General features: G+C 47.6%; 3 protein-coding genes across 5 annotated transcripts; 2 read left to right on the top strand and 1 right to left on the bottom strand.

Moving 5' to 3' along the window:
• The first annotated feature begins 1060 nt into the window (after window positions 1-1060).
• Window positions 1061-12089, top strand: TDRD6 (tudor domain containing 6). Its single transcript, XM_048065746.2, is given in 6 exon segments — window positions 1061-6795; window positions 6798-8180; window positions 8623-8741; window positions 9901-9990; window positions 10762-10819; window positions 11825-12089. Coding segments are annotated over 6 exon segments (6984 nt in total). The 5' UTR covers window positions 1061-1472; the 3' UTR covers window positions 11836-12089.
• A 925-nt stretch (window positions 12090-13014) lies between these two features.
• PLA2G7 (phospholipase A2 group VII) lies at window positions 13015-27304 on the bottom strand. Of its 3 annotated transcripts, XM_013184455.3 has the most exons (12): window positions 27163-27304; window positions 25028-25397; window positions 21266-21390; window positions 19574-19724; window positions 18913-19006; window positions 18295-18363; window positions 17757-17904; window positions 16386-16499; window positions 16105-16196; window positions 15493-15666; window positions 14705-14853; window positions 13015-14337 (listed from the first exon to the last, which is right to left on the bottom strand). In XM_013184455.3, exons 2-12 carry the CDS (start codon window positions 25080-25082, stop codon window positions 14234-14236), a joined length of 1275 nt encoding a protein of 424 aa, XP_013039909.1. In that variant the 5' UTR covers window positions 25083-25397; window positions 27163-27304; the 3' UTR covers window positions 13015-14233. The 3 variants fall into 3 exon arrangements, with proteins under 3 accessions (XP_013039909.1, XP_047921706.2, XP_047921707.2); XM_048065749.2 differs by lacking the exons at window positions 25028-25397; window positions 27163-27304 and adding an exon at window positions 22696-23083; XM_048065750.2 differs by lacking the exons at window positions 25028-25397; window positions 27163-27304 and adding an exon at window positions 22692-22844.
• IMP3 (IMP U3 small nucleolar ribonucleoprotein 3) lies at window positions 23082-24198 on the top strand. The gene has a single exon (XM_048065773.2). It carries the CDS (start codon window positions 23082-23084, stop codon window positions 23634-23636), a length of 555 nt encoding a protein of 184 aa, XP_047921730.2. The 3' UTR covers window positions 23637-24198.
• Window positions 27305-27440: the final 136 nt, after the last annotated feature.

The following is a 27440-nucleotide window of genomic DNA, read 5'->3' as shown; positions in this document are numbered from 1 at the left end:
TAGGCTTTGTCTATGAGGAGGCAAAAATGCACTCTAGTAGAAATCATAACATAGACAGAACAAAGCTGGCTTTGATTTAACACCAAACAATGAAACGACACTACAAAATTTGTTCTCCAAGTAAATACTCAAGATTTCTTCCAGACTAGACTTTGCAACCAGTACCTCCCAGGTGCCAATTTCTGATTAAAAACAATCTGAGTGTCTTCTTGGCTTCACTTGTACTTTTTCCTTATATTGTGGGTTTGTTGTGGCTGCATGTGGTTGGGTGTGTGACTCTAAGGTGGGAACAAATGCTGTGTAGATACTTATCTCACCACTATTAGGTGATCAGAAGTTTTTTGTTCAGAAATATTATTTTTTTGTCAGGCTGAGAAGGTAGTCTGAGTTCTTTCCTTCTTTCACATCATCACCAGCAACTATAAACCAGCAGGCAAAGCTGCTTCTTCAGTCACATCCATACGGTCCTGCCTACAATCCTGTTACTCAGGTAGACTTGATGCTGGATATGCAGAAGTGCCTGACCTATTGAGTTAAAAAAAGTAATTTTAGAAGTCTTCTAGTGAGGAGTTGTTTTAACTCTTAATAAAGCTATTCTGAGCAGGAAACACTAAAGAGATTCATAACACTGCCAATGCCTCATGTTTTGTATTAAAATAACTAAATTTGAATAGCAAAAGCTGCTACTTACTGCATCACTTCTTAGTGTGTGGCAATTCAAAATTTTTCAAGCAGAAGCTTCTACTGTGTGAAGCACACGGCCACGTTTATTGGACTTACCAGTTTCAGAAGCTAAGAGTCAGCCCGAGGAGGGCACCACAGCTTTCGGGCTTGGCTCTCCTGTGTTATAACAAACAAACACAGCACCTACATTTGCTGCTTCACGAAGCCCTTACAGGCGGCTCAGCCCCTGTCAGAGGCCGCCCGGCCCGTCAGAGGCGGCCCCGGCCGCGCTACAAAATGGCGGCCGCCGCTGAGGCACTGAAGGAGCCCGAGACCCCTCCCGTCCCGCCCTCACACCGCCGCCCCCTCGCCAGCCAATAGACGCCGAGTCTTGCACCTAGGTCCCGCCCCCGGTGCTCGCTCCACCCAATGGAGGCGAAGCTCCACCCGGCGCCGTGCCGCTGCCGCACAGCCGGCATGGAGCGGTCCACTCTCAGCGAGGGTTGCGCCGGGGGGCTCCGCGCTGAGTCCTGCTGACAACTTTCTCCCTCGTAGTGCCTCCAAGCATCCTCCGTTTAACACAGGCAGCCCTCTAGATTGGCTAACTCCCTTTTATCTTGCTTTCATTAACCTACTCCCACCCCTCTTGCTTTCGTCGCCCCCCAGGATAAGAAAAATGGACTCGACCACCCCGGCCGGGCAGCCGCACCTGGCCGTTTAACGCCTCGCGGGTCACGTGGGCGGCGCGCGCTGTATGAGGGGGGAGGCAGGAGAGCCTGCCGCCATTTTGCGTCGTGTGGGGCTGGGGGATGAGGGGCGCCATGGGGCTCGCGTCCAGGCCCCCCGAGCCCGGCACTGCAGTCACCCTGCGGGTCTGTGCCGTGGGTACGTGCCCCGAGGTGCCCGTAGCGCAGCTCTGGGGGTCGCTGGGCCAGCGCGGTGCTGAATATATCCGCCTCCACAGCGAGATCCAGGCAGCGGCCGGGCCACGCCTGGTGAATACACCAGGCCCTGTGGGGCAGGTGGCTGGTGAGGCTGAGCTGCGTGCTGGAGACCTGGGCCTGGTGGAGCTGGCTGGGCTCTGGTACCGCTGCCGTGTGGTGAGTCGCCATGGCTGGGACTACCGCGTGTTCCTGCTTGATGAAGGCTGCACGGTGGCTGTGTCTCCCTACTACCTGGCACGGGGCTGTAAGGAGCATTTCTGCCTGCCGCCCGAGGTGCTGGGCTGTGTTGTGGCTGATCTGATGCCGGCTGGAGGCCCCATGGCGGCTGCCTGTGGGGATGCACCTGTCTCCACCTGGACAGCAGAAGCTATGGAGTTCCTCGGTCACCTGCGTGGCAAGGAGGTGTCGGGTGTGGTGCGGGAGGTGATGGTGCCGCAGCATCTCACAGTGCTGGAGCTGCCTCAGCTGGTGGCCCAGATGCATCACCTGGGCCTGGCCAGGCAGGTTACTTCTGGCTGGTTCTGCCAGGTGCTCAAGGACTATCTAACTCATGAGCCGTTAACAGACCAGCTCAAACTGCAGTCTCCTGCGCGTTCCCTCACAACTTCCACCGTGCCACAGTTTCTCCAAGTTTTCCACTTATATCAGCCAGCGTCACCTGCCTTGGACTACTTCTACCCGCAGCTTCAGCTGGGTGTGACAGAGCCCGTCATAGTGACCCACGTCTCCGACCCTCACCACGTGTACTGCCAGTTGCAGAGCTTGTCGAAGGAGATCCATCGGCTTTCTGATACCATGCGCCACATTTATGACAGGTGGGAGCAAGATTTACAACCCAAAGTGGGCTCACCCTGTGCTGCGCGTGGTGTGGGGGGCTGCTGGTACCGAGCGCTCCTGCTGGAGGTCACCTCTGGGGAGCAGGACCAGCAAGTGGCTCACGTGTTCTTTGTGGACTATGGCAGGAAGGAAACTGTGATGGGAGCTAGCCTGCGCCACCTGCCCCTCGAGTGCTTTCGCATGCCTGTGGTGACTTACCCGTGTGCTCTTCAGGGTGTCTCGGATGGGGGTTGTGGCTGGTCCCTGTCGCAGATCAATGAGCTGAAAGTGTTGGTGCTGGGCAAAGGAGTGCGAGCTCGCATCGAAGCCTTTAACTCCTTCGAGCATCTCTATAACGTGAGCCTGTATGGGGAAAGTGGCATCAACCTGAACCACGTCTTTGGGGTGCAAGCTCACTGCCTGGTCAGCAGCCACGTGCAGGTCAGCCAGACTGAGGCGGGGCAGCAGCTGGAGGTGGAAGAATCCGCAGCTGGAGAACTGGAACTGCCACCGGGAGCCCCTCCTGTTGCTTTAATGCCCAGAGATCTGGCCTCTGCTCCTTCAGTTGGCGTGCACCTGAAGCTGGGTGTGTTCCACGATGTGCAGGTCTCCCATCTCCGAGACCCGTCCGAGTTCTGGCTGCAGCTCCACGAGCATCACCAGCTCTTCAGGCAGCTGATGCAGAGCATGTGGAATTTTTACTCCAATGCCACGCAGCTGGGTGATGTCGTATGGGACCTACAGCCTGGGTCCCTTTGTTGTGCCAGTGGAAAAGAGGGTGCCTTTTATCGAGCAGTAATCGCCAGGGTTCTGGACAGTGGTGTAGAAATACACCTCATGGACAGAGGCAATACCGAAACTGTAGACCGGGATAAGGTAAAGGAGCTCCTTCCTCAGTTCAGGGAGCTGCCAGCTTTAGCTCTGAAGTGTTGTTTGGCAGATGTCTCCCCTCTGAGGGGGACTTGGAGTGAAGACTCTGTGTCTGCCTTCAGAGAGATTGTACTGAACAAGGGACTGAAGGTTCATTTTCGCAGTGCACAGGGTGACAAATACGTGGTTGAAATTCTTGACCAGTCCCAACTGGGGGAGAGAAATGTGGGTAAACTCATGGCTCAGGGGGGGTATGCTGAGTACCAGGGGTGTGAAATGCCTGAGACTCCTCAAAAATCATCTGATAAGGCTGCGAGGCAGGCCTCTTCCCCAGTGGGTGCTGGGGAAGAAAAACAAATGAATACAGCTAAAAAGCTCAGAGAAGAACCTGGTCTAAAGAAAAATGATAGAGCGCTTAGTCCCGCAGCTGTGATGGTCAAGGAGAGCCCTGTTGCAACCACTCACGGTTCTAAAAGTACTGAATCGCCTCCTGCTCAGGTGTATGAGGGCAAGGAAAACCTGCCCATCTCTCACAGGCAGAGTTACCTGGAAATGAGGCCGACCTTCTCTTACGGGGGCCAGTTGGAAGTGGGAAGTACAGTTAGTGTGGTTGTATCATGTGTTGAAAGTCCTGGTTATTTTTGGTGTCAGTTAAGTAGAAATTCTGATGACTTCACTGTATTAGTGGCTGAAATTCAGGAGTACTGCGAAAATTCATCCCACCCCAATACTTGGCCGAATTCTGTATGCTTAGCCCAGTACTCAGAGGATGAAAAATGGTACAGGGCTCTGATTGTCAGCGAAGTTACTTCTGCAGAAAAAGTAGAAGTCATATATGTTGACTATGGCAACAGAGAGTGGGTGTCTCTAACGAGTCTCCGCTCAATTCCTGAACATTTCCTCCAGTTAAAGGCTCAGGCTTTCAGGTGCAGCCTGTACAACTTAATCCAGCCTAATGGTCAGGACCCGTTTGTTTGGGATGAAGCAGCAATTCTGGCCTTTCGGGAGTTTGTTGATGCCTCATCGTGTCACTTTGAGCTGAGGTGCACGATATTTGCCTTGGCTTCTGTTAATAATAAGGAGCTCTTTAACGTTGTAGATTTAATGACACCTTTCCAGAGTGCTTGCCAGTTTCTGACAGCCAGAGGCATGGCCAGACCTCTGTCACCTCAAAAACCTCTGGCATCCTGTGTTCAGCTCCATTCGTTCTATTTTTCCACGCACGATATCAAAATTGGGAGTGAGGAAGAGGTTTTTGTTACTCACGTTGATGATCCATGGACGTTTTACTGCCAACTCGAACGATGTGCAGATGTCTTAGCCCAGCTTACCGATAACATCGGGCGCCTCAGTGAAACAATGACCAGCTTAGAAACTTTGCCAAAGTCTGGAGGCTTGTGTCTGGCAAGGTACACCGATGGTAGCTGGTACAGGGGAGTAATTACAACCACGAAACCGAACAAGGAAGTCTTTTTTGTGGATTTTGGTAACACAGAGACAATAGAGAAAGATAATCTGCTTCCTATACCAAGTGATGCTTATGATATTTTGCTTTTGCCAATGCAGGCCATAAAGTGTTCCTTATCTGACATAGCCATTGTTCCTGAAGAAGCTACAGAGTGGTTTAAGCAAGCTGTCCTGGAAAGGCAATTAAAAGCAATAGTTGTAGCGAAGGAATCTGATGGTAAACTGCTAATTGAGTTGTTTGATGGTAATACTCAGATTAATGCAAAACTGAAGGAGGGGTTAAGATTAAGAAATAAGGCAGGACTGAGTGGACAAGTAGAAAATGAAACTTTGTGCTCTAAAGGTACAGATGTGAAAAAGAGGAATGGGCCTGCAGAGTCTTCTCTGAACACAGGTAGGCCTCCTGAAAGAAAAAAATGCAGACCTGAAGCCCGGGGAGGAGAGGGGAGTAGCAAAATGCACGTCAAACCAGAAGGTGTAAGCCTTCACCAGCCTTCTGTGAAGAGAAAACTGGCAGATGAATTACTGGAAGCTGATGAGAAGTTGAGCAGTAGTGAAAGTGCTTTGTTAGATAGAGTGGGGGAGGAAAAGCAGTCTGTGCCGCTTGTCGAGGTGGATGCCCAGTCGGATAATAAACCTGGAACTGAAGGCAGATGTATACCAGTTAGAAATGTATCTGACCTACCCCAGCAGAGCATAACACCAGCTCATAAAGTGTTAACGTATGTTTCTCACGTAAACGATCCTTCAGATTTTTATGTTCAACTCGCAAGCAATGAGGCTCAGCTAAACAGCGTTTCAGAATGCTTAAACAATGAAACACCAGCAAAGGGCCCTTGTGGGCGACCCTTGCAAACCGGAGACTTGATCAGTGCTGTTTATTCCGAGGACAGCCTGTGGTATAGAGCTGTAGTAAAAGGGAAGACTTCTGACGATTCAATCAGCATACAGTATATTGATTACGGTAATACCGCGGTAATCAGCGGTGATCAAGCGCACAGGCTCCCCGAAGACTTAGCTTCGGTTCCAGCAATGGCCATTCACTGCTCTCTAGGTGGACTTAAATGCAACAAAAGTACAGGCTGGACAGAGAAGGCGATTGAGTACTTCACCAAGAGAACAAGTGAAGTGCTGCTCACGTGTGAATTTGTAGAGAAGGCTGAGGATAAATGGGCAGTTATTCTCAGTGACGATCAAGGTGTAATAACAGTCGATTTAGTTGATGAAGATCTTGCAAGAAGGGAAGGGTCTCATTCAACTGAAATGCTTGATGGAAGAGAGAGTGGTGATGGGATAAATACGTGCCAGCCTTTGCCTTCTCAGGCACAGAATGAAATTTCCAGTGTAAGTGATAGTAAATCATTTATCTGGAAGTTTCCCGAGGCAGGTCAGACTGTACAAATTTATGTCACGGTGGTAAAAGGTCCAGAATATTTTTGGTGTTGCAGTGCTGATACAGAAAGCATAAGCTACGTAGAGGAAAAAATAAAGGAAGCTGAAAACCTTGGACTAAGCTCTCTGAGCAATTGCATTAAAAGTGGTGATATTTGTCTAGCAAAGTACAGCCAGGATGGGAAGTTCTACAGGGCCAAAGTCACCAGCGTAACAGATGGCAATGTAGTTGTCAGACATGTGGATTATGGAAGTGAGGAGACTGTTGGCTTGGAGATGCTCAGGCAAATTCCATGTGAATTGCTCAAAGTACCCAATCAAGCGTTTGCTTGCTGCCTGTCAGGTTTCAATTCCTCAGAGGGCTCGTGGCTTAGTGAAGCAAAAGAGAAGTTTTATGATATGACTGTAGAAGTGCTACTAGAAGCTGAAGTAGTAGAAACTCGGGAGGATAAAGCTTTTGAAGTCCCTCTGTCTGTTGTCAAGCTGGAAGCATCTGGAAAGAGTATTAATGAAGAGATGAAAGCTTTTTGGAAGGCTAATATAGGAAGTGATCACAAAGCTGTCCCAAACCTTGAGAGCCCCTCACAGAGAAGCAGCTGTTCAAGCAGCGATACGGGTCCATGTCTCAAAAGAGAAACTACTGTTTTTGTGGACTAGCTCAGGAAGGAAGCGAAAGTGCCTTACTTCATTCTGAACGTTTCTTGGATGTCACTTCTGGGAGTTCAAATGCTGTAGGAGCAAACGCGTCGGACGGAGCTGTTGAGCATGTGCCTGGGAAGGCTGACGATGGACCTGAAACAGTTGAGGCTCAAAGCAGCTTTGACAAAGAGGTCCCTCTGCTTGAAGAAGAGCCCGCTGTCGAAGCATTACCAGAAGCAGCGAGAAGCTGCAGTCTTCATATTTTGGGGAGTGGGATGAAACCTGCGCTGCAGGAGCTGCCTGGAGCGCCACTCCTACAGGATGCTGAGCTGAAAGCAGAGCAGACAGGTGGTGCTTCCCCAGGCAGCCTTTTCCTGGGGGGCAAACAAAAAGAGCTGCTGAGATGGCCACTGCTCCAGGTACAGCCTCCTGCAGGTGATGACACAGAGGCGTTGATGGAACTGGATCAGTTACAAATGCACTCTTACGATGATTTAAGAGAGTTCCTACTTGAACTGGATGCACTTTCAGTGTACTCCTCAGCTGATGAAGAAACAAAGGAAGCACTGGAAAGAGAGTCACCTGAAATGCAGACTGCTGCTGGCAGTGAAGCAAGAGAGAAAGCGTTGGAACGGGACGCGTTTGAGCTGCCACTCTTGCACAACGAGATGGAGGAGTTGGCAGTTCTGAAATCACTCGAAATTTTACCCTCTCTTACCGAGAGAGACAACCTGGTGCCTTCGGTTAGTGATGCAGGGAAGGCAGAGCTGTTTCCGTCTGATGTTCAGCTTGCTTTGGGAGAGAATGCAAAGGTACTGGAACTGGATTTGTCAGGGGTTCATAAAGCAGAGGCTTTGCAAGAAGATTGGATAGAAGTGGAGCCTCCCCTAATGCTGTCTCCGTCTGATGGTAGGCCTCAGAAACAGCTGGACCTGAAGACCCACGACATGCTGTCAATGCTAGGCGCTGAGATTGAGCAGCTGCTGGAGCTGGTGCTGCCTGACGTGCAGCCTTCTCAGGAGGATGGAGAGGAGGACTCTCTAGAGCTGGAACACACTGCCCTGCAAAGTTCTGCAAATAGTGGGAGTCGATTTTCATTTCTTACAAAAGACTTAACAAGCCAGAGGCCTGTTTGCACCGTAAAATCGTGGGACTGCAAAGCTGAGAAACATAAGGAGTGGCAAAAGAAGAAAGATGACCGTTACATGGAAGAATGGATGAGAAAAGACTTGGATGACCGTTATGTGGAAGAATGGATGAAAAAAGACTTGGCTGAATCTTTTAGAGAAAGTGGAAGGGCACTTACACACGTGCAGTCTTCAGGCTGTAAACATATGGATGAAGAAACAGGAAAAACGCAAAATGATGACTTGGCTGGCCGCAGTGCAGGTAAAGTGTCTGATTTTAACATGCTAAGTAATCAAAGTGTTCATTTAAATGTAATGTTAATGAATTAGATAAATGTTCATTCATTTAAATGTAAGAATAACTTGTAGAAAGCAGTTTTTATTCTCTAGTAAGCTTTTTAAGGCTTACTTTTGGTGTTAACCTGAGTATGCATTGATGGGTTATGGAAATTAGAATATGTGTAGTACTGTGGCAAACGTGACAGTAACAGCAAGTAATCTGAGAGGTTAATGGTTTTATGACTGGAAATCTCATTCTAAACGTGAATGCATTTTCAAGATTGTTTAGGATGACAGATTTTATTAATTAAGAGCAGTTTGGAGGAGTACAGGGGGGATTTGGGAACAGAGTTGAGGGAGTTGAGCCTTTTGGCTTTTTTGGTTTGTGTTTTCCTCCTTTCATTGATATGTCAACCTTTTTGTAGAATGCAGCGAATATATTTGTAACCTAAAAGGCTTTGCCGTTGGTTCAAAATGCGTGGTGTGGACGTCCCTCAAATGGTGTGAGGCTCGCATTTTGGAGGTATCTGAAAAAGGTACCAGGGTAAGTACGATTGAGTGCTTTTTCTCTATTTGTAAAACCTGGTCCTTCTTTTTGTCTTCTCCCAAATTTAGAATATTTTGCGGGGAAAAAAAGACTTAGTATTGTGAGGTCGGATTCTGGACTTCTGGACTAGATGGAACTAGCTGTCTCATAGTGAGTGGATGCTAGATGTCAGTGCTTGATACTGCTTTTGCATCTCATTCTCGTAAATAGTCTGGGAGGACTGGTAGGTCTGGCTCCAGTTTGAGACAATACTTGTGGTGTGGAGTTATATCTCTCGACTGCAAGTTACTGTTTTGCCATGCAGCTGTATTTACTGTTATATGCCCATGAACCTTGCCATCTTTTTACTGATGTTTTAGGGAGTTACTGCTAAAAACAGTAGCAACTTGAAAAGGAACTTGATTTGTATATTATAGATAACGTACAGCTATTCTTACATCAGTGAAACAAGTCTTTACTGAATTTGTGGCTGGTGGAAATTAATTTAAACACTGGATTACAACATGTTGGGCTGCCTTGTGCTGCTGCTGTTAAGATGGAATAAATGAGTATATGAGTAATGCTTCTTCCTCAGGTTTGGGGTGTGTGTGAAAGTATGCGTATATATATATACACACACACACAGAGATTATAAATAATAATAAAAAGGGTCTTTAAGTTGTAATTTAAGATTGCAAATCCGAAAGATCATTTCATGAAAGTAACTGCTTGGAAGATAGAATGCCTGAGATTATGGAGGCCAGGTCTTCTGTTTGTAGATTTCTTCTGTTATCTAAAGCTAGTTCAGCTGCATTCAGGAGATGAGTGTCAGGTATGGAGTGATAGAGCAATTAATCAGTTTCCTGCCCCCTCTGATTTAGTGGGTGTTTTCCAGCCTTTCCCTCTCACAATACTTGGATTAGAATCCCAGGAGAGGCTTAAGCTAGGGTGCTGTAGAAAAGAACTACATGTGAAATACTTAAATGCAGCGATTCTTTGCCTTGAATTCAGTAGTGATGCTCAGGTTTACTAGCAGTAATTTCTTCTTCCTTAAAAGATCCACACTGAAAGCTTTCTCAGAGGTAGGGGTGAACCCTCAGTGTGCTTTTTTTTTCCTGTTACTGTGTTTTCTTGGAGTATCGGCGGTGCTAGATAGGAGTTGGCTCTGTCCACACAGGTATTGAATCTCTCTACCGGCTGTGAGGAGATGGTGGATCCGGAGAACGTCTGGAACGTTATTCCTGACCGGGCCGGCAGATCACCCAAGGTACGGTGCTCTGTGGGACTGGGAAAAACTGCAGATTTATAGAAAGGGCGCTCAGAGTTGCCATTCTTGCTGTGTCACCAAGAGGATGGAAAGGCAAAACAGCATTAATCTAAGTCTGTGCATTTGTGCTAACTGCTAGCAGCACAGTGTTTTTAAGACATTATATTGTCCTTCTCTAATAGATGACTTAAATCTCTATAGAGACAATAGAAATTTAAATCTATTCTATGATTTATGCAGTCTGTTTATGTAAACTATTAGCCATTTGGCCTGAGGACAGTGAATTTGGTCTGGTGATAGCTTAATTAAAAAAAAAAGCTTGAATGAGGAAATGTTACTAGAAGACTATTGTAAATCAGGAACATTAGAATAATGCTGGTGACACGCAGCTTTGACACATGCAGCTGGCAAATCGTGGAACATACTTGTATTACTAAGTAATTAGGCAATGATAGGAAGCTTTCCAACAGTATTCTTCATGAAGCACCAACCAGTGAAACATTCATGTTTAGAACTCAGAGTTAAGTCTGTCAGTCATGCTACTGATGATGACTGGAGAATTAATTTCCAGTTCATTATTCATAGCACAGTTTTTGTATCAAAAGAGGTGGAAGATAACTTGACTGATTCATGTGGGGCGGGGGGTAGAAGCAGTGCAGGAGAGTCCAGCAGTGCTGGTGTGAAAAGTTAGTTTAATATTTAAAGAAACACTGCAATGGAAAATATTTTGGCAATGGTGCCAGCTTCCTAACAGAATCCTCTTCTCTTTAGGCAATTAACCATGCAGCAGAAAACACACTTCCCTCACCAGAGGAATCCTTACTTCAAGGTAAGATTACCTTAATTAAGCCTCCCAAAGAGGTTGCCTGATCAGGGTTTGGATGTATTCTAATTTCCTACTAAATGCTTTATTTTAGAAGATACAGCTGAAATACTTTTTTTAAATCCAGGTATTTCCTTTAACACTGTTGTAGAATTCATCATAGTGCAAATGATGAAAGCTGCTGATGTCTCAATTAGAAATCAATTTAGTATTTATTCAACCTACTGGATTGAGCCTCTTGGGCAAACTGGGGTGCAATATCTACCTATGGTAAAGATTATGGTAGAATTTTAGGCGTTGGCCATCAGCATGTTGCTTTTCCTCACATTTCTGAGGCAAGCTGAGGGACTGTTGGTCAGACTCTACTAAGAATTGTAGTTTGGGACTTGAATGTTCCAACTTGATTACACTGGTGAACCTACACATCCTTTCTCAGTTGCATCACTTAGATGCAGGCTTATTCTTCTCTTGCTGTTTCTGGTTTTGATGATATTGATTGCGGTTTTTGCAACTTGATTTAAATCTTTTTTTCTCCTTGGCTGCTAATTACTGAAGTCCAAATTTGACCTCAGTATTCTTGCATACTTTGCATGGTCTCAAGTCTGTTCACCTTCTTAGCAACAGCTGAGTGAACACGAGCAAAGGCCGTGCAGATCAACAGGATGCAAAAACTCCCACTGAGGTTTATGATGAGCCCACTGAGGGATGGAGTGGCTCCGAACTCACAAGTGAGATCTGGGAGCACTGCTTGTCTCATCTGCTTGGACAGTTCAGGTGTTTGAACTGCCTTGTCATTTCACAGTAACTTCTAATGAGTAGCCTTTTAATAGGGTCCAGTATGTTGATAGTGTTTGTCTGAAGGCTTTTATAGAGCTGCGACTTCAGATATTAATGCATTTATGTGTTTATAGAAATATCTCGATGGGTCTGATCTGTTTTTTCTTTATAGAAGAGCAAACCAGTTGCAGTTCAGCTAAATCTGAGAAATCTGAAGATCCTTATTCTCTCTAGCATTCCTGTAAGAATGACGTGTTCTCCACGTGAAGCTTCAAGCAAGTACCTGTGTACACACCATTGCCATGAAAATGGGTTTTCATGGGAACAAGACTACAAGCAAAACACTGAGTGTTTCTTCTGCCTAACTGAGTAAATGCCTTACTGCCATACTTCCCTGTCGAAGAATTAGTGGTTGCTGGCAGACTGCTGTCTGCTTGGCATCTTAAAGCTGTGCTTTCTTTAATTAAACAAGAATGTGCCTCTTGACAGGCATTCATTACTGGATGCTTTTGTGTCCTAACTTATGCCTGGCTGTCAGTGGGTGGTTCTTGAACAAAGGTTTCTTGTGAGTTACTGCTGTGTAGGCTACTGTGGTACACAACACTGCTTTCTGGTGTTTTCTTTTCAAAAAGTTGCATTCTTGTTTTTTGTTGTTTGTTTTTTTCTTTTAGAAAAGTTAAGGGTATTTACGGGGGGTGGGGAAGTTTTTCTGCTCTAGAGAAACAGTTGTGTAGCATTGGAAGTCTTGTATTTGGTGCTGTTACAAAGCAATGGAAGAAGCTGGAATAAAGCTGGCTGACACTGGGGCATGCTCTACAGGGTTTTGTTAAATTTTTTGGCTTTCTTTCCCTATGCATTTGCCCAAATACAGTGTAACACGTACAGTGTACCACAAACTGTCACAGGTTCTGTATGTCTGCAGCTGTACTGCAGGTGATGTGGCTATGCACATCCTGCAGTTACTGCTTCTGTTTTGATCTGTAGTTCTCTAGAGCACTGTGAGCCATGCTGAATGCTTTGTAACGCTAGAAACACTACCCAGTTGTGTACAAAACCGAACTTGGGTTTGTGATGTAGCCTTTAATAGCAGTAACGAAAGCTGAAGCTTCAATATGAAGCAGACCTAGCAGTGTGGTTGTGCTGCTGCATGTGTGGTGTGCTCCCAGCTGCAGCTCACCACACAACTTATGCTCTTCATGTGTTGAAAAGGGGGCGCTCTTTTTCCTATTCCTGTTCCATGCGTCTGTGCAGTGTAGGTTCTTTTGAGGCTGGGAGTTTTTCACAGTGCCATGGCAAATTACAAACACAAGGTCTCATCTTGTAACCATCTTGCTGAGCATTACAGTAGATCCTGAGCATTAGTGCTCACTCAGTAAGAGAAACACTTGCATATTGATCCCCTTAGCAGAGACAAGACACGGTGGTAGGCTGTAAAGAATTTAATTAAATTCTGAACAACAGGCCTTAGCTGTCATTGCAATCTCATGTTAAGATCACAGATTATATAAATACTTAATTACAGTTAAAACACAACTGGAGCAAGCAACACAGTTGTTTGTAACCTTATTTTGAAACAAATAGGCTACAGTTAGTAGTCCCCCTCTTGCAAGGCTTATTCACTTAGAAGTTGTTCTTCCTTGTGGCAACTTGAGAGTTCTGCTCTAAAAATCAGAGCTGCCTGCAGCGGCCCACACAGCCAGCTGTTTCTGCTGACACAGACAGCAATGCTAGAACCTGAACAAAGATGACTAGCTGAAGCGTATTACAACTGTACAGGACGACATGATCAAAAAATGCTTGCATGCCCCTCTTTAAAGGGAGCAGCTAGAACTGACACGTCTATTCCACAGGTTCATCTACAGCAGTGGTACCGAGTGACAGTGGTAATACAGAGATAGTAGTGGTAACATAGAATAATACAAGAGACCCTGCTTAAAGCTTTGCCTAGGGGGGTTACACTTACTACAGTGAGTGACCATTTCAGCAGCTTTTTGAATGGAAACCTCCTCTGAGTGTGGCAGCATGAACAGATCTTAAAAATGTAAGTGGGATAAGTTCATATGAAAAGTCGTGTCAGGACAAACTCCTTGCTTTTATGTTACCTTAAACTATTTCCTGTTGCTTTTACTGTAGCTCTTCTTTTAAGTAGACAGTTCTGAAGAGCTTCTTCCTGGTACCTCTCTAACTAGAAGGAACAGAAATCTGCCCCAACTCCCAGCTGTTCCCAGAGCACAGCTGAAATAATTAAGTTTAATAAATTAGTTTTTTCTTACACTGGAAAAAAAAAAGGCTTGCTGGATGCAAACTGACTTGAAGCTTGGTAAGCAGAACTTTAGTTGAATTCCTGGTAGTTTAATTTATCTCTGCAAAGTTGATTCTAGGTCAGAAACAGAATATTTAAATTACCATCAAGTGATTTCCTGCCCCCCTCCCCCCCACTGCCTATAAAGCAGAAATTACCCTGTTATGGTATTATTTCTGAGAATCCCACTAACTCATCTGAACTTTTTTCTATGTTTTGATATATTTTTTGTTCTGCACCCCAAAAGCTGTGTCGGAGGCCAGTGCTATCACATCTGAGCAATATCTGGCCAACATTAGTGTCCTGGTTCCTGTGGTATTTACAGTACTTCCTCGCATTCCTTATTCGCCTTGAGATGGAGATAGGTCAATGTTGGTACCAGAAATAACATTGGGTCCTATGCCATCCACGAGGGAATCCCACTTATCAAAATCTTTCTTAAGACCTATAAAACGGGGGAAAAGAAACCCAAATGGTAATGAGTTGCATTGTCAGATTTCTGTAAAATGATACCAAAGAATTAAATAGGATACATGAATCAGCTTGGCAAAGTAGGGGATGCAGTCTTGCACGCTCCTAGTTTTTACATACTAGCACAAGTGTACTGAAACTCAGGTGTTCTTCCTCTGAGTTGCTTAAATTATAAAAGTAACTTTTTCTAGAGTTTCGTTACAGTCTGATGCATTTTTTTTCCTGCTTAGATTTTTCTGAGACTTACTTTAGATCTTGTAGTAAACAGTGTTTATTAAAAAAAAGCTTTATAGGAGTTACATGTTGATTGATGTCATGCTTTGATATAAACAGATACTTACTCAAATGTTTCTGCAGGAAGGCTAGTGAAGCGTGGTTGCTTATATCGATAGCTTCATTTGGATCTATTTCTCCTTTTAATTTGAAAAACTTTCCAATGATTTCTCCGCTCACAAAGGTAAAGTCAGGAAAGCTCTGATGCACTGACCCTCTGCAAATACAGAATTGATCGACAGGCTCATAAGAACGTAGCTGACTGATTAGAAGACGACAAAGGCTTCTTGAAAGCCAGACACATCTCACACTATTTTATCGAGCAAATTCTAGTCTCATGAGCATGCAAGGTTAGCAGTAAATCCTGCCCTAACCACAGAAGGGAGGAAGTTTTGTTTGTGCTTAGTCTATGTAACCACAACAGTGATATGGAGTAGGCCTGGCAAAACCTTGAGATCACCAGGTTGTCTCTCTGCTCTGAGCATACATGTGTTATAGCGGTGCCTCCTCCCCTGTGCACAGTGCTTTTACTAGGGGAGTGTACAACTGCACCCAGAGGGCTACTTAAAATGTCCAAATGCAGATGTGTGAGGCCCAGAGCAAAACTTGTGCCTGGCAGAGGAACGCACACCTTGCGGTGTCTTAATGTTACTGCCTGCGCTGAGAAAGGTCTCCATCTCCCCTGTAGCAGACATACTGCTATCTAATTTAAATGTGCAGTGAAAACCTAGGCCCTGAGGAAGTAGTGACTGTCTGTCCTACAGCTACCTGTAACTGAACAGCTCTGACAGGAGAGTAAGTTCTGTAAACAAAGATTCATCCTTGACCACAGAGATGGTGGATCCCCGGCACTTACTTGATGGTGATCATTTTCTTGTTTGAGTCATTGGAGCTAAGCTTCTTCATCTTTAAGATATTATCAGCCCACTGGAATTTTTCAGAATTGATAAAAAGCAGCGGTTGCTGGACACTGTTTTGATAAGTGTCATCGCCCACTGGCAGCATCCACGCATCGAGGGCAATGCCACACCTGCCGAAAACAACATCTAGATATTGTCACAGGTAGAGAGCTTTGTGAGGACGTTTTCAGCATGCTTTGATTTGCAGCAGACATGAGGAAACTGATGATACTGAACGGGTAAACACGTTAATGAATCACTTTGTAGCGATAATGCTTTCTACTCTGGGGGAAGAGGATTAATCCATTATTCCATTTGTTGGTCTCCTCTGCCAGGTGCAGCTGGGCACAGGAGCTTCTGCAAGGTCCCGCAGTGTCACGGTAAAATACAATACAACTATTGTGTTCCTCTGCATCCCCAAAGCTGAAGGAAGCATGAGTTGAAGAAGATGAGACATGCCAAACAGTTTTTCTTCAAGAGCTAATTTGTAGCTGAGGGATCTTAGGTAAGGCTCCCTGCTCCAGGCTTGTCCAGTGCCAAATGTTCCTTTCTTTGTTTGACATACATACCTGAATCTAATTTCTTTGCTGAGACTCTCAATAACTGTAGCACCACCAAAAGAGTGTCCCATCACAGCTATTCTGCTAGTATCAACAGAATCCTGTTAAAAAAAATCCAGGTGCTGTAAGAGACTTTCTTTCCCCATTTTTTTTTTTTCTTTTCAAATAATAGCTTTTGATCTACTGTGTAATCTTCAGAATAGTCTACAGGAAGCAGTTTAGTAACGGAAGAGGAAACCCAGAAGCTTTATTAGGTGTTTAACAGAATGAAGTCACTAACTTTCACTCACCTTCAGGTGATTCCAGTCAAAGTTTGAATTCAGTACATTCATTACTTCCTCTCCTGAATTGATTTTCAGAATGAGGTTGAGCGCTTTGATGCACTCCTGTGCTCTCTGCTGCACCTGGGAGACAGAAAAGATGGGGCAGAAGTGGGATGAATTATCAGACAACTGCTAGGTTTGCTGGCTCTTTGTACACAAAATTTAGTCTTTTTTTTTTTTTTTAATATATGGGACTGGTACAGTAAGCACTATTCTGAACTGTAGAATGGATCTGTAAAACAAAACCCTGAGAAGTTTTGATCAAATCTGAATTTTGGGGGCCCCAAATGTTGCAGCTCTTGTGTAGATCCTCCACTTGCCTCGTGCACGATAGCTCTGGAAGCATCTTTGTGCTGGATGTACCCAAAGCAAGAAACTGCCTAGAAGCCCTTCCTATTTTAAATGCATACACATTACTGAAGAATGTAACAAAAGCTGTTGCAAATACAGGTTTTCAGTGTAAGGAGTGTTCTGGATTTTGATATTTTTAGTAAAAAAAAAAAAAAAAAAGGCTTAAAAAAAAAACAAAGAGCAACAGCATCATTGGGAGCAATCGAGTGTAGCCAGCCAGCAAGATGTCTGTGCGTTATGAATTTCAAGTAAATCTCAATCTCCTGGCTTCTCTACTAGCAAAACGTACAGGCAGCAGCTCCTGCAGGTTATTTGCAAGCTCAGACGTTGTGTAGTTGGACTCACAAGTAGGATGTCGTATGCACACAGGAAAGGACACTCATACTGCTGTCTGTGTGGCCCAGCAAGATAAACACTTCCCTGTTTGAGTCCACGCTGGGTGGAAGAAAACACTCCCATGTTTTAAAGGTCAGGTCTGTGCTTGGAGGAGCTTATCGCCACGACCACATCACATCTAGCACGGATGCTGCTTGTAATCAGGAAGTCTGCACTGCTTACACTGCTGTAATCCATGTCAAAGTGTGTCAGAGGTGGTGAAGCAAACATCCCCCTTAGAGCAGTCACGATTCGTCTTGCTGGTAGCAGTAAACAAAAGCTACAGCAAGCCTAAGGCCACACAAACAACGCTTAAGGACAGGGCTGGGCAGCAAAACTGGAGACAGGAGAAACAGAAAGTAGAGGAGAAGCAGGTGAGAGAGCTGACTAAGAATGACAGCACAACCTCATGGGAAAGCTGTGTTAAGGAAGTAGTTTATGCTATGAAGAAAGCTGCTGTTGGCGTTTCCATCTTCAGGAATATTGGACTATAGGCTATTTTGTACACTGAGCCATGGCAGAAGACTGCAGGCGTGGCCAAAGTGAAAGTGTCTGCAAGTGTCAGTCCTAAACACGCTGTCTAATTCCTAGCATGCAGCCCCAGGAGGGTACCTGCTTGTGACGCAAACAACGTTCTTCCTCTCCCGATTTTAGTTTCCTGTAGTAGATCCACTCCTTCTCCATGTTTGATGTAGACTCTTCCTCTGTTTCAGAACCAGACTTTTTTTTACAGTAATACGTTGCTGAAGCTGATTCATCTCTGTAATATCGACAGAAGGTTATTTCTGAGGATGTATTCCATTTCTTTGGGATGAAGTCAAAAGAAGTTGTAGTTTTGACTTGTTTCAAGAAACCCACGCTCCCAACCAGTGCTGCCCCACCAAAACTCCTTCCACCGTTATATTTGCCAGGTTCTAACAATAAACGAGAAAAATAGCATGCTTGGAAAATGACAAATGATACATGCCACAGGACTTTTCATTAAAGGGCTTCAAATTTACCTCCCTTTGGTTAGCTAGGAAGCGAGCTAGGGAAGGGGTTGGGGCTGAATATGAGATATTAGTTACTCCTTTAAAAAAATCTTTACAAGTAACTATTTATTATGAGAAAGTTTCTTTCCATCAAACTGAAGAGCGCACAATATACCCACCTGTGCTCCACAGCAGCCACTATAAAGCCTTGAGAAGCCATCTCTATGCAAATAGCAGAATAGATTGTCCTGCAATCAAGACCACACTGGTGATACACACGCACACACAATGATTTCAGTCGCATTGCTCCTTAAACACTGACTGCACCCCGTATGTGCTAGCCCCCATTCTGTATTTCTCCTCTCTGCTTTAATTTGCTAACGAGCAGAGCAGGCTATGGTATGCCAGTCACCCGAGGGTGCTTTTTGTTGCACTACAGCCCGTTACTGTTTCAGTACCTATTCAGCAGAAAGAAGACGTTAATAATTTTTTAAAAGTAGCACATGGGACACTTTGCATCTTCAAAGAGCTGTCCAAAGATTAACTACCTAGTTCTCACAACATACTTATGCACCCCTAAAATATAACTGGCAAACACAGGTAAAGAAACCAACCCTGCCTTTATTTACTGGCATTGATTTCAGTGAAAGCATGCTGATACACAGCAGCTTGTTCCCCAAATGTTTTTTGACTCCACAGGGATCTCACCCCCTACTGAAAATCTGTTCAGAACCATTCTTAGAGACTGTTGTCCCCACGGATGACAAAAATAGTTTGTCAACAAACTGCAGAATTACCGAAAAGCGCCAAGTCCATGGGAAAAAACGAGGAGTGGGTATTTTTCTCCTGGCTTAAAATCAGCATTTGGTTTTGCAGGACAGGTCACTGAACCTACATAAAAATGGAAGCGTGTGTCATTAGCACTTAAATGAGAGACAGCACTTGTTCCTGTGGGAGAGATCCCGAGAGCCTGGTGATTTCAGAGGGGTCATCTAAGGATTAGGGTACCAAATCTTAAAATGCGGAAGATAAACGAAGACGCGATTCTGCAAACACTTTCTACAAAAAGATGTTTTCCTTCTCCTGTCCATAGCCTAGCACAAGGCCAACCCTTTACACCCTACAAGAACACATTTCTAGGAGCAGCCAGGCATCCAAGTTCTGTTCGTATTTAGAGTTTAGCATCTACCTGACCTTTGTATGTCTGCAAAGTTCCCCTTGTGATTTGAATCCTGACATAGAGGCAGCTTCCCCACACCAACCCAGACACTCCCGTGTACAGTGGTCACGGACTGCGGTCCTGTGAGAACTGGGTCGCGTCCAGCATTGAGCCTCGCCACCCAAACCCTTCCCAAACACACGCTCCTCTGTGGGAGAAACTAATGTTGAATCAAGAACATGCTGCTCACATACGGAGCTCGTGCCCTTGTCAAGAAAAAAAGCCCAAACCAGTCTCACCAACATAGTACTGGAAAAGCCTTTCTCCTACAACGCGGTACATGTTAAGGAAGTCAGAAAGTCCCTGGTAGTACTCTTTATCTGGAATCCACGGTGCCTCTTCGTTATCTGTGGCGTCGCATGAAGGATAATACAGGCGTAAGAAGCTTCCCTGCGATTAAAAAAAAATGATATTTATTAATATATGACAAAAAAGAAGGAAGATAAAAACATTTATGTCAAGTGCTTCAGTTGCAAGAAAAACAGCTCAAGAGAATTTGGAGAATCTCATGAGAAAATTATTACTCAGTACAGGCTGAGCTTTGATGTCACTGTCATTTTGTCCGTGCAATGACTTGAAGCAGTACAACAGCTGACATCCTGGCAGTGATGCTCCCACCAGTGTCTCATGGAGCTGCTACCGAGCCCGTTCGCCTTGCTGTGCTGGGGGAAAGGTAACCGACCCTCCTAGAAGTACAGTTTTCCACTGGGTCAGGTCAGATTTTCCCCCGAGACCGGTATCTGGAGGTGTGGCCCAGCAGATGAGGTTTGGGCACTCAGGGGCACGGCCTCAACTTGGCCATCGTCTCCTGGCTAACTCGAGCAAACGGCTCTGTCTGCAGTCAGCAGCGCAGCAAAGGAGTGCAGTAACTACTGTTCCTCCTGTATCTCCTCACCAGGATATATACAGGCCTGTTAGGTCCATCTTTCTAACCAATTTTACTACTTCTGTTCCATCTGCCTCCATTTCTTACCACTGCCTTGGGTCTCCTCTTGCCATTTGTACACCAAGTCTGTGGGGGAACCACACGGGCTCCCTGTCCTCCCCTTGTCAATATTTTTCCTACACAGCAGTCTACCAAAAATCTCTTAAAGATCTCCCAGCAGACGAAGTGTGTGCAACACACTGCTTGAACGCACCGCCTGGCTCCTGATGTGCCTTTATTTAAATACGTTCCATCTAAAACTGCAGGCAAGGTGCACGAGCCCGGGAGAGCAGCATGAACGTGAGCTTTGGAATAAAGTCTGCTCCTCTAAGCATGAATTTATCAGTTTCATACACAGCGTGCACCAAAAGCTTGTTTAATGACTCTTGCTTCCATTTACTCATCAAGCTTAAATCAACCTTTGACACAGCGAGCACTAAGGAGGGCACCACCGAGCCTCCATCCAGGCTGGTAATTACATTAATTCAATCCCAGAATAGTCCCGCTGAATTTCTCCAGGTGACAGTTTACCAGGAGAGGAAAGAGGTTCATTACCTATCCCTGAGAGAACTGTCATTATGCAGATTGCTCATCCACGAAAAACACAGGGGCTGATTGCAAAGAGAAGCTAATCACTTTCTGGTGCTAATAGAGAGGACTCGGCAGAGCCAAGCCACAAATAACCACTGCAAACGGATCACATATTCCACCTAGCTGCTCTGAAGAGCAAAACCACAGTGCAAATGCATGAGCAGTCCCACAAAAAAAAACTCAAAACCAAGAGGATTTGAAAGAGAAACTTGTAAGCGAGCCCACCAGGTGGCTGCTATTCACTGCTCCCTCCTTCCCATCGCGGTGTCTCTCTCCTCTAACATCCTGGCACCAAGTGTGCCCCGCACGCATCCTGCACCTCTGTGCACACCTTCTGTCCGGTTCCCCCATAAAACCAGAGTCGTGAGGCTGGCTCTGAGCCTTAAATCCGAAGGAGGGTGAACCCAGTGCTTACCTCGGCTGCGTTTTCTGTCATCAGGTCCGTGCAGCCCACGGAGTGCGGCCCCTTCCCTTCGGGGATCCTGTAAAACTTCTCAGCGCTGTTGCTGCCCATTTCCTTTGGCGCTTTGGCCGACAGGCCTGGGGAGAAAAAAAAAAAAAGAAAAAAAAATCACAAATCAGGAGAATTTGGGGGCCTTTGTGGCGTCTGTGCTCATTGTGGTGCTTGTGAGCAGACCGTATACCCTGAGAGATATAACAAATACAGCATGTTAAAGGTCCAGGACTGCTCAAACTGAGGATTAGGCCTATAAGAACAGCTGCTATTGAGGATCTGAGCTCCGAAACCCCAAGACACTGATCTGACACCTTCAGTGTGGTGGTGGTGGTGGTGCTGGTGGTGGCAGGCAGGGTGACACCCAGCAGCGGAGAGGCCGCAGGGCACCCAGAGGAGGCAGCGCAGGGCCCAGGAGGGCGCCCAGGCCCTGGATCAGTGGGTTCCCTGCGCCGAGACCCGCTCCCGGTGCGGAAAGCAGGAGGGGAAGTTTGGGGTTTTTGCAGCTCCCTGTAAACAAGCCCGGTCTGCGTGGCTGGGGCAGGGGGCTGAGGCCCTCCCTGCGCCCAGGTGGTGGGGAACGGGGTGGCTGTGGGGCGCAGGGGCTGCGGGGGGCAATGGGTGCGCTGCCCCTGCCTGGGGGGCCGGGCTGCATCCCACCTGCACGTTAGGGAAATGACATAAAGCGTGCCTGTCGGAAAACTAAACAAGGTGAAAAATAAAATAAAAATAAATAGAAATATAAAATAAAAAAAAAAATTAAAATCAGGAATAAACTTCAAAATAAAAACAAACTTTAAAATAAAACTTCAAAATAGAACTTCAAAATAAACCTAAAATAAAACTTCAAAATAAGCTCAAAGTAAATAAACCTCAAAATAAGCTTAAATTATTCGTATAATAATAACATTAATACTATATATATGCAGTTATATTATTACATATGATAATATTATATAATATTTTATTAATGTAAATAAAAATAAGCTTACAAATAAAACTTCAAAATAAAAATAAATTTTAAAAATGACACTTCAAAATAAACTTAAAACCTCAAAATCCGCTTACAAACAAGATATAAAAATAAGAACACATTTAAAAATAAAACCTCAAAACACGCTTAAAAACAAGACTTGAAAATAAGAACAAATTTTAAAATAAAAGCTCAAATTGGGCTTACAAGTAAGACTTAAAAATAAGAATAAATTTTAAAATAAAACCTGAAAATAGGCTTAAGAGTAAGACTTAAAAATAACAACAAATTTTAAAATAAAAGTTTGAAATAAAATTTGAACTTGAAGGTGGGGCTTCAACACAAAAATAAGAAGGAGCTTAGGAATAAAAACAAATTAAAAACCGAAGGTAAGGATGCGATTAAAGCACGCACAAACCACCGAATTCCCAACCATCAGCCCCGGGGCAACGCCGACGAGCCGAGAAGAGCCGGATCGAGGCGCGCCGGATCGAGGCGCACCGGATCGAGCCGAACCGGATCGAGCCGAACCGGATCGAGGCGCACCGGATCGAGGCGCACCGGATCGAGCCGAACCGCATCGAGGCGCACCGGATCGAGGCGAACCGGATCAAGCAGAACCGAATCGAGCCCAGCCGAGCCGAGCCCAGCCGAGCCGAGCCCAGGCGGGCCGGGCCCAGCCCCTCCGCTCCCCGTCCCGGTGCCCGCCCCCGTCCCCTCCCCTCCAGCCGCCCCTCCCCGGAAGGCGCCGCGGTGGCCCCGCCGCCCGGCTCCCTCCTTCCCTGCGCCCGCCCGCCCGCGGCCATGGTGCGGCAGCTGCGCTACCCGGAGCGGAAGCTGCTGCGGCGGCTGTCGCTGGTGAGCTGGGAGGCGGCGGGCGGCCTGGCCGAGGTGCGGGCGCTGCGGCGCTACCGCCTGGGCCGCCGGGAGGACTGGGCTCGCTACAAGGCGCTGGCCCGGGCCGTGCGGGGCCTGGCCCGGCGCCTCCGCGACCTGGGGCCGCCCAGCGCCGCCTTCCGAGCCCGCTGCACCGCCGCCCTGCTGGGCAAGCTGTACGGCCTGGGGGTGCTGGGCTCCCGGCGCTCGCTGGCCCTCTGCGAGAAGGTGTCGGCCGCCTCCTTCTGCCGCCGCCGCCTGCCCTGCGTGCTGCTGAAGCTGCGCATGGCGCAGGACCTGCGGCACGCCGTCGCCTTCGTGGAGCAGGGCCACGTGCGCGTGGGGCCCGAGGTGGTGACCGACCCCGCGCTGCTGGTGCCGCGCGCCGTCGAGGACTTCGTCACCTGGGCCGACGGCTCGCGCCTGCGCCAGAAGGTCCTCGACTACAACCAGGAGCGGGACGACTTCGACCTGGCCGCGTAGGGACGCGTGGGTCGCGGAGCGTCCTCCGGCCTGCTGGCTGCGGGGGTGAACGCCGACTGACGCAGCGCCAGCATCGATGGCACCGGGGGCAGACGTCGACCACCGAAGGACCAAAATCCCCCAAAACGTTCCCAGGAGGAGACGCGCTCGCTGTCGGCACAGCTCCTGCTTTTACCATCGACGTCCCCTCTCCTCTAACTCCACACCACGTGGGCAGACATCACCACAAACTGATCAGACATCACTCTGAAAACACCTGGCCCTGTGCACCCCACAAGGGCAGATTTCTCCAAGCCTGGCACTGCCATTTCAAGGCCTCGGATGCCCAGCAGCAGCTGCCGGAGGACGCTTTCATTAAGCCTACTATTTGTGGACAGAGCGCCGATGCCACCCCGCTTGGTGACCTGGCCACCACTTTCCCAAAGCAGCCTCGTCCTGGGAGGTTGTGCTTTCACCCAGCGCAACTCGGGGGGGTTGCGGTCAGCAAAGAGGCCGAAGAGTGAATTTCTGGAACTGTAAAAGTTGTAGCCCCAAACGGAATAAATACATAAGTAAAAGCTAACGTTGTTTTTGTGTAAAGTCACAAGGGGAAGCCTGACTCGCAGGGCTGAGCCCCATGGCTGTGGCGGCTCTGGCTGGGGAGGGCTGGGGTGAAAGCAAACCTGAGCGGTTCTAGGGCCGTCAGGAGCTTTGTTCCCCTTCGGAAGAAGAGCAGAAGAACAAAAATGAACCAAGTTGGTTTATGGTGTTGAAGAAATGCGTGTAGTATCTCACAGTGGAATTTCCCTGAGACTTCTTGGTGATTTTAAAACGTTCTGGTGAGCCCCGCTTGTCATCTTGCAGAACTTTTTTTATGTAACTTTTATGTAACTTTCCCTTTTTTTTTTTTTTTTCAGCTAAAGCCTATTACAGAATTATAAAGTGCTCTTTCCAGAAGTGCTTTCTTTGCTGTTACCCTGGGCGACCAAAGGATTTGGCAGCAGAACAGGAGCGGAGCTGTGGGAGCCGTGGCTGCTCTGGGTCTGGCCGCGCTGGTGTGGCTGCCCTGAGCAGGAGGGGCGTTGGGTGAGTGGTGTCTGGGGGATGAGGCAGGACCAGAAACCGTCTTATGAGGGTTTTTTAGAAAGCAAACTAAATGTTAACATCTGTACCAGCGTCACAAGCCAAATGTATTTAATGGTGCTAGCTTTTAGAGCAATAATAGGTGCTAAGGAAGGGGCACATCTCCCTAAAAGGGATGGGATTTCCCCACTGCACTTGATTATATGAACAACTCCAATTTATGCTTACATTTATTTTGGTAAAGCCTTACCTGTAACACCTTAAGAAGTCTTTCTCGGGGCACACGCTTTGCTCAGGTAAGAAATACAAATGGAGAAGACGTTCCTTACCTGAAGCACGACTTTTCGTGAACACCTTTCCAGCCCTCGTCCAGAGCGAAGTCATCGTGTCTTGGGAAATTCAGGAGGTGCCCAAGCCGGGTGTGGGTGAAAACAGGGTTTGCTCCGCTTTACTCTTCCAGGAGAGTTTCAGGAAGGGGGCAGTGATGTGTGCTGCCGTCCAGGAGCCTGAGCAGGGCGTTTTGCTGCTCGGATGCTGAGCTGCTTTGTCCGCCCCTCGAAGGAAGAGCAGAAAAGGAAATCTCGGGTCTCGAGCACAGAGGCGGTCGGGCTGGTAACCTCAGCAGCGTTTCCTCACCGCCCCGCTCCTTTGGCCCCAAAAACAGCTTCACGCTGTTTGCTCGTGCACCTCCGGCGTCTTCTACAGCAGGAGAGAGACAACACACGGGAGCATAAGTTGTTAAATGGTGGCTAATTGCTTCGGGGCTAATTGGCCCCTACAAAGCCGTGCTGTGGGGCAGGAGCATCCAACGCTCCTGCTCTCTTCCCACGGCCTCGGAAACGAAATTTTTGTGGTCCTTTTAGGAAATGTCTCAGAGCAGGCAGTGGTCAGGGAGGTTTTACCAGTGCCGCTGGCTTCGGGCTTTTGTTTTCTGCCTTTTTTTCTTTTTTTTTTTTCCCCGCCCCCCCCCCCCCCCCCGGCCTTGGCCCGTTCTCTATTTGGAGGCTGCCAAGGGGAGGAGGAACTGAGGCCGGGGAATGTGTGGGAGCGTGGAAGAAGGAGTCCTTCACACTGCTGCCTTTTGTGTCGTGGGGACTAAATGGCCGAGGCCGTCATTGAAAGGCAAATGTGCTGATCTCAGCTGCTTTTTCCCCGTAAACAGGACATGTTGGTGTGGTTTATTTGGGTGATGCCCCCCTCAGTAACCAGCGATATCCCATTGCCGTGAGCACAGAGAGCACCGCAGGCTGGGGAAGGACGGTGTGACCCCATAGCCAAGTGCCACACGAGCTATTCCCCACTGGCTGGAGGCGTCACTGATTTTTAAGTATGTCCTCTGCTAATTTGGCACTGGGAATGAACCAAAGGCAATGCTCATCACTGAGGGATGGGATTACCTCTTAATCCGTGCCCCAAAAACTAAACCAGAATGTGAATTTTCACTGGGGCTGGAGAAAAAACACCCAAAAAAGCAGTATGACAGTGTTAACCCGAGGACCCCAGTTCTGGCCCCTGCTCTTAAATGCCCTGCTTTAGTCATTGAAGTGATTTTTCTTTGCTTCAAATAGTGGGGGGGGGGAACACCGACGATGACACCAGAGATGGAGATTTGAGCATCTCCAGCTCACTCAAAGAGAGCTGCCCATCGGAGGGTGATGCCGTGTGTCCCCAGCAGCACGTCCCAACAGCTGCTGGCTGCTCTCACCCACATCCCCAGTCGGTCGGTGTAAACCCGGGCAGCGTTTTACCCTTGGTTTCTGCCCCCAAATCCTTCCCCCAAGCTCAGCCCCATCACAGGCTGGAGGCGTTGTGCCGCCGGGTAAGGTCCAGGCTGGCTACGGGGCAGGTCCTGCTGTGACTAATGCCTGAGGCCACCACGTAGTCACCTGCAGGGTCAAAGCCCACCGGGGGAAGCCACGTCCCAAAAACACCCTCTCCTCTCCCCGACAGCCCTGGTTGGAGCCAGGACGAGGGCTCGGCGTGGCGGACAGGTGATGGGGTGAGGAGGGTGCTGGCACCGGGCTCCCCGAAGAACTCAGGTCAGGGAGGACCTTCTGGAGGACATCTACCCCAAACCCTGCCCCAAGCAGGGTGGCTCAGTGCCTTGTCTCAGTTTTGCCTACCTTAATGCTGGATCACTCCCCGGAAGCCCGGAGCAGCGTTTAATCGCTGCGATGTGTTTTTTTTTTTTTTCCTTTTCCCTCCAGTCTGTGCTTCCCCCGCTGCAGCCCAGTGCTGCTGCTCCCCAGCCCGACACCCCTTAATGCCAGCAGGGCACGCACCCTCTCCCCTTCCCGTCACCCTGCAGGGACACGTGGGGATTTGGGGTCAGATAAGAGGAAGACCGCGAGCCCTCGTCCGGCGCAGAACTCCTTAAAATCCCCCTGGCAGCCCCGTCGCTCCTCCCTTGCGCTCTTCCCAGGCTCTTTTTTCCCCCTTCCCCAGTGCCTGGCGCTCCCCGTACCTGGTGTGCGGTGTCCCGGCCACCCCCTGCTCCCGTCCCTGGCTCGGGAAGGAGCTCGATGTCTCCTTTGGCTGCCCGTGGCCCTGCAGAGCGAGGCTGCCGGCGGCTGATCCCGCAGGAGGACGTCTCCCAGAGCGGCTGCCGGGCTCTTCCCGAAGGGGAGGGACCAAACTTTGCCTTAGTTTCCAGATGGGACAATCTTTCTGGGAGAGACCTTTCCCCAGGCCTTGCCGACGAGTCTCCTGCAATGAGCCATCCCACCTCCACCCCTCCCCAAA

Source organism: Anser cygnoides, chromosome 3 (genome assembly GCF_040182565.1).
Source record: "Anser cygnoides isolate HZ-2024a breed goose chromosome 3, Taihu_goose_T2T_genome, whole genome shotgun sequence".
NCBI lineage: Eukaryota > Metazoa > Chordata > Aves > Anseriformes > Anatidae > Anser > Anser cygnoides.
Note: the sequence above shows the minus strand (reverse complement) of the source record. Positions and strands in the feature narration are given on the sequence as shown.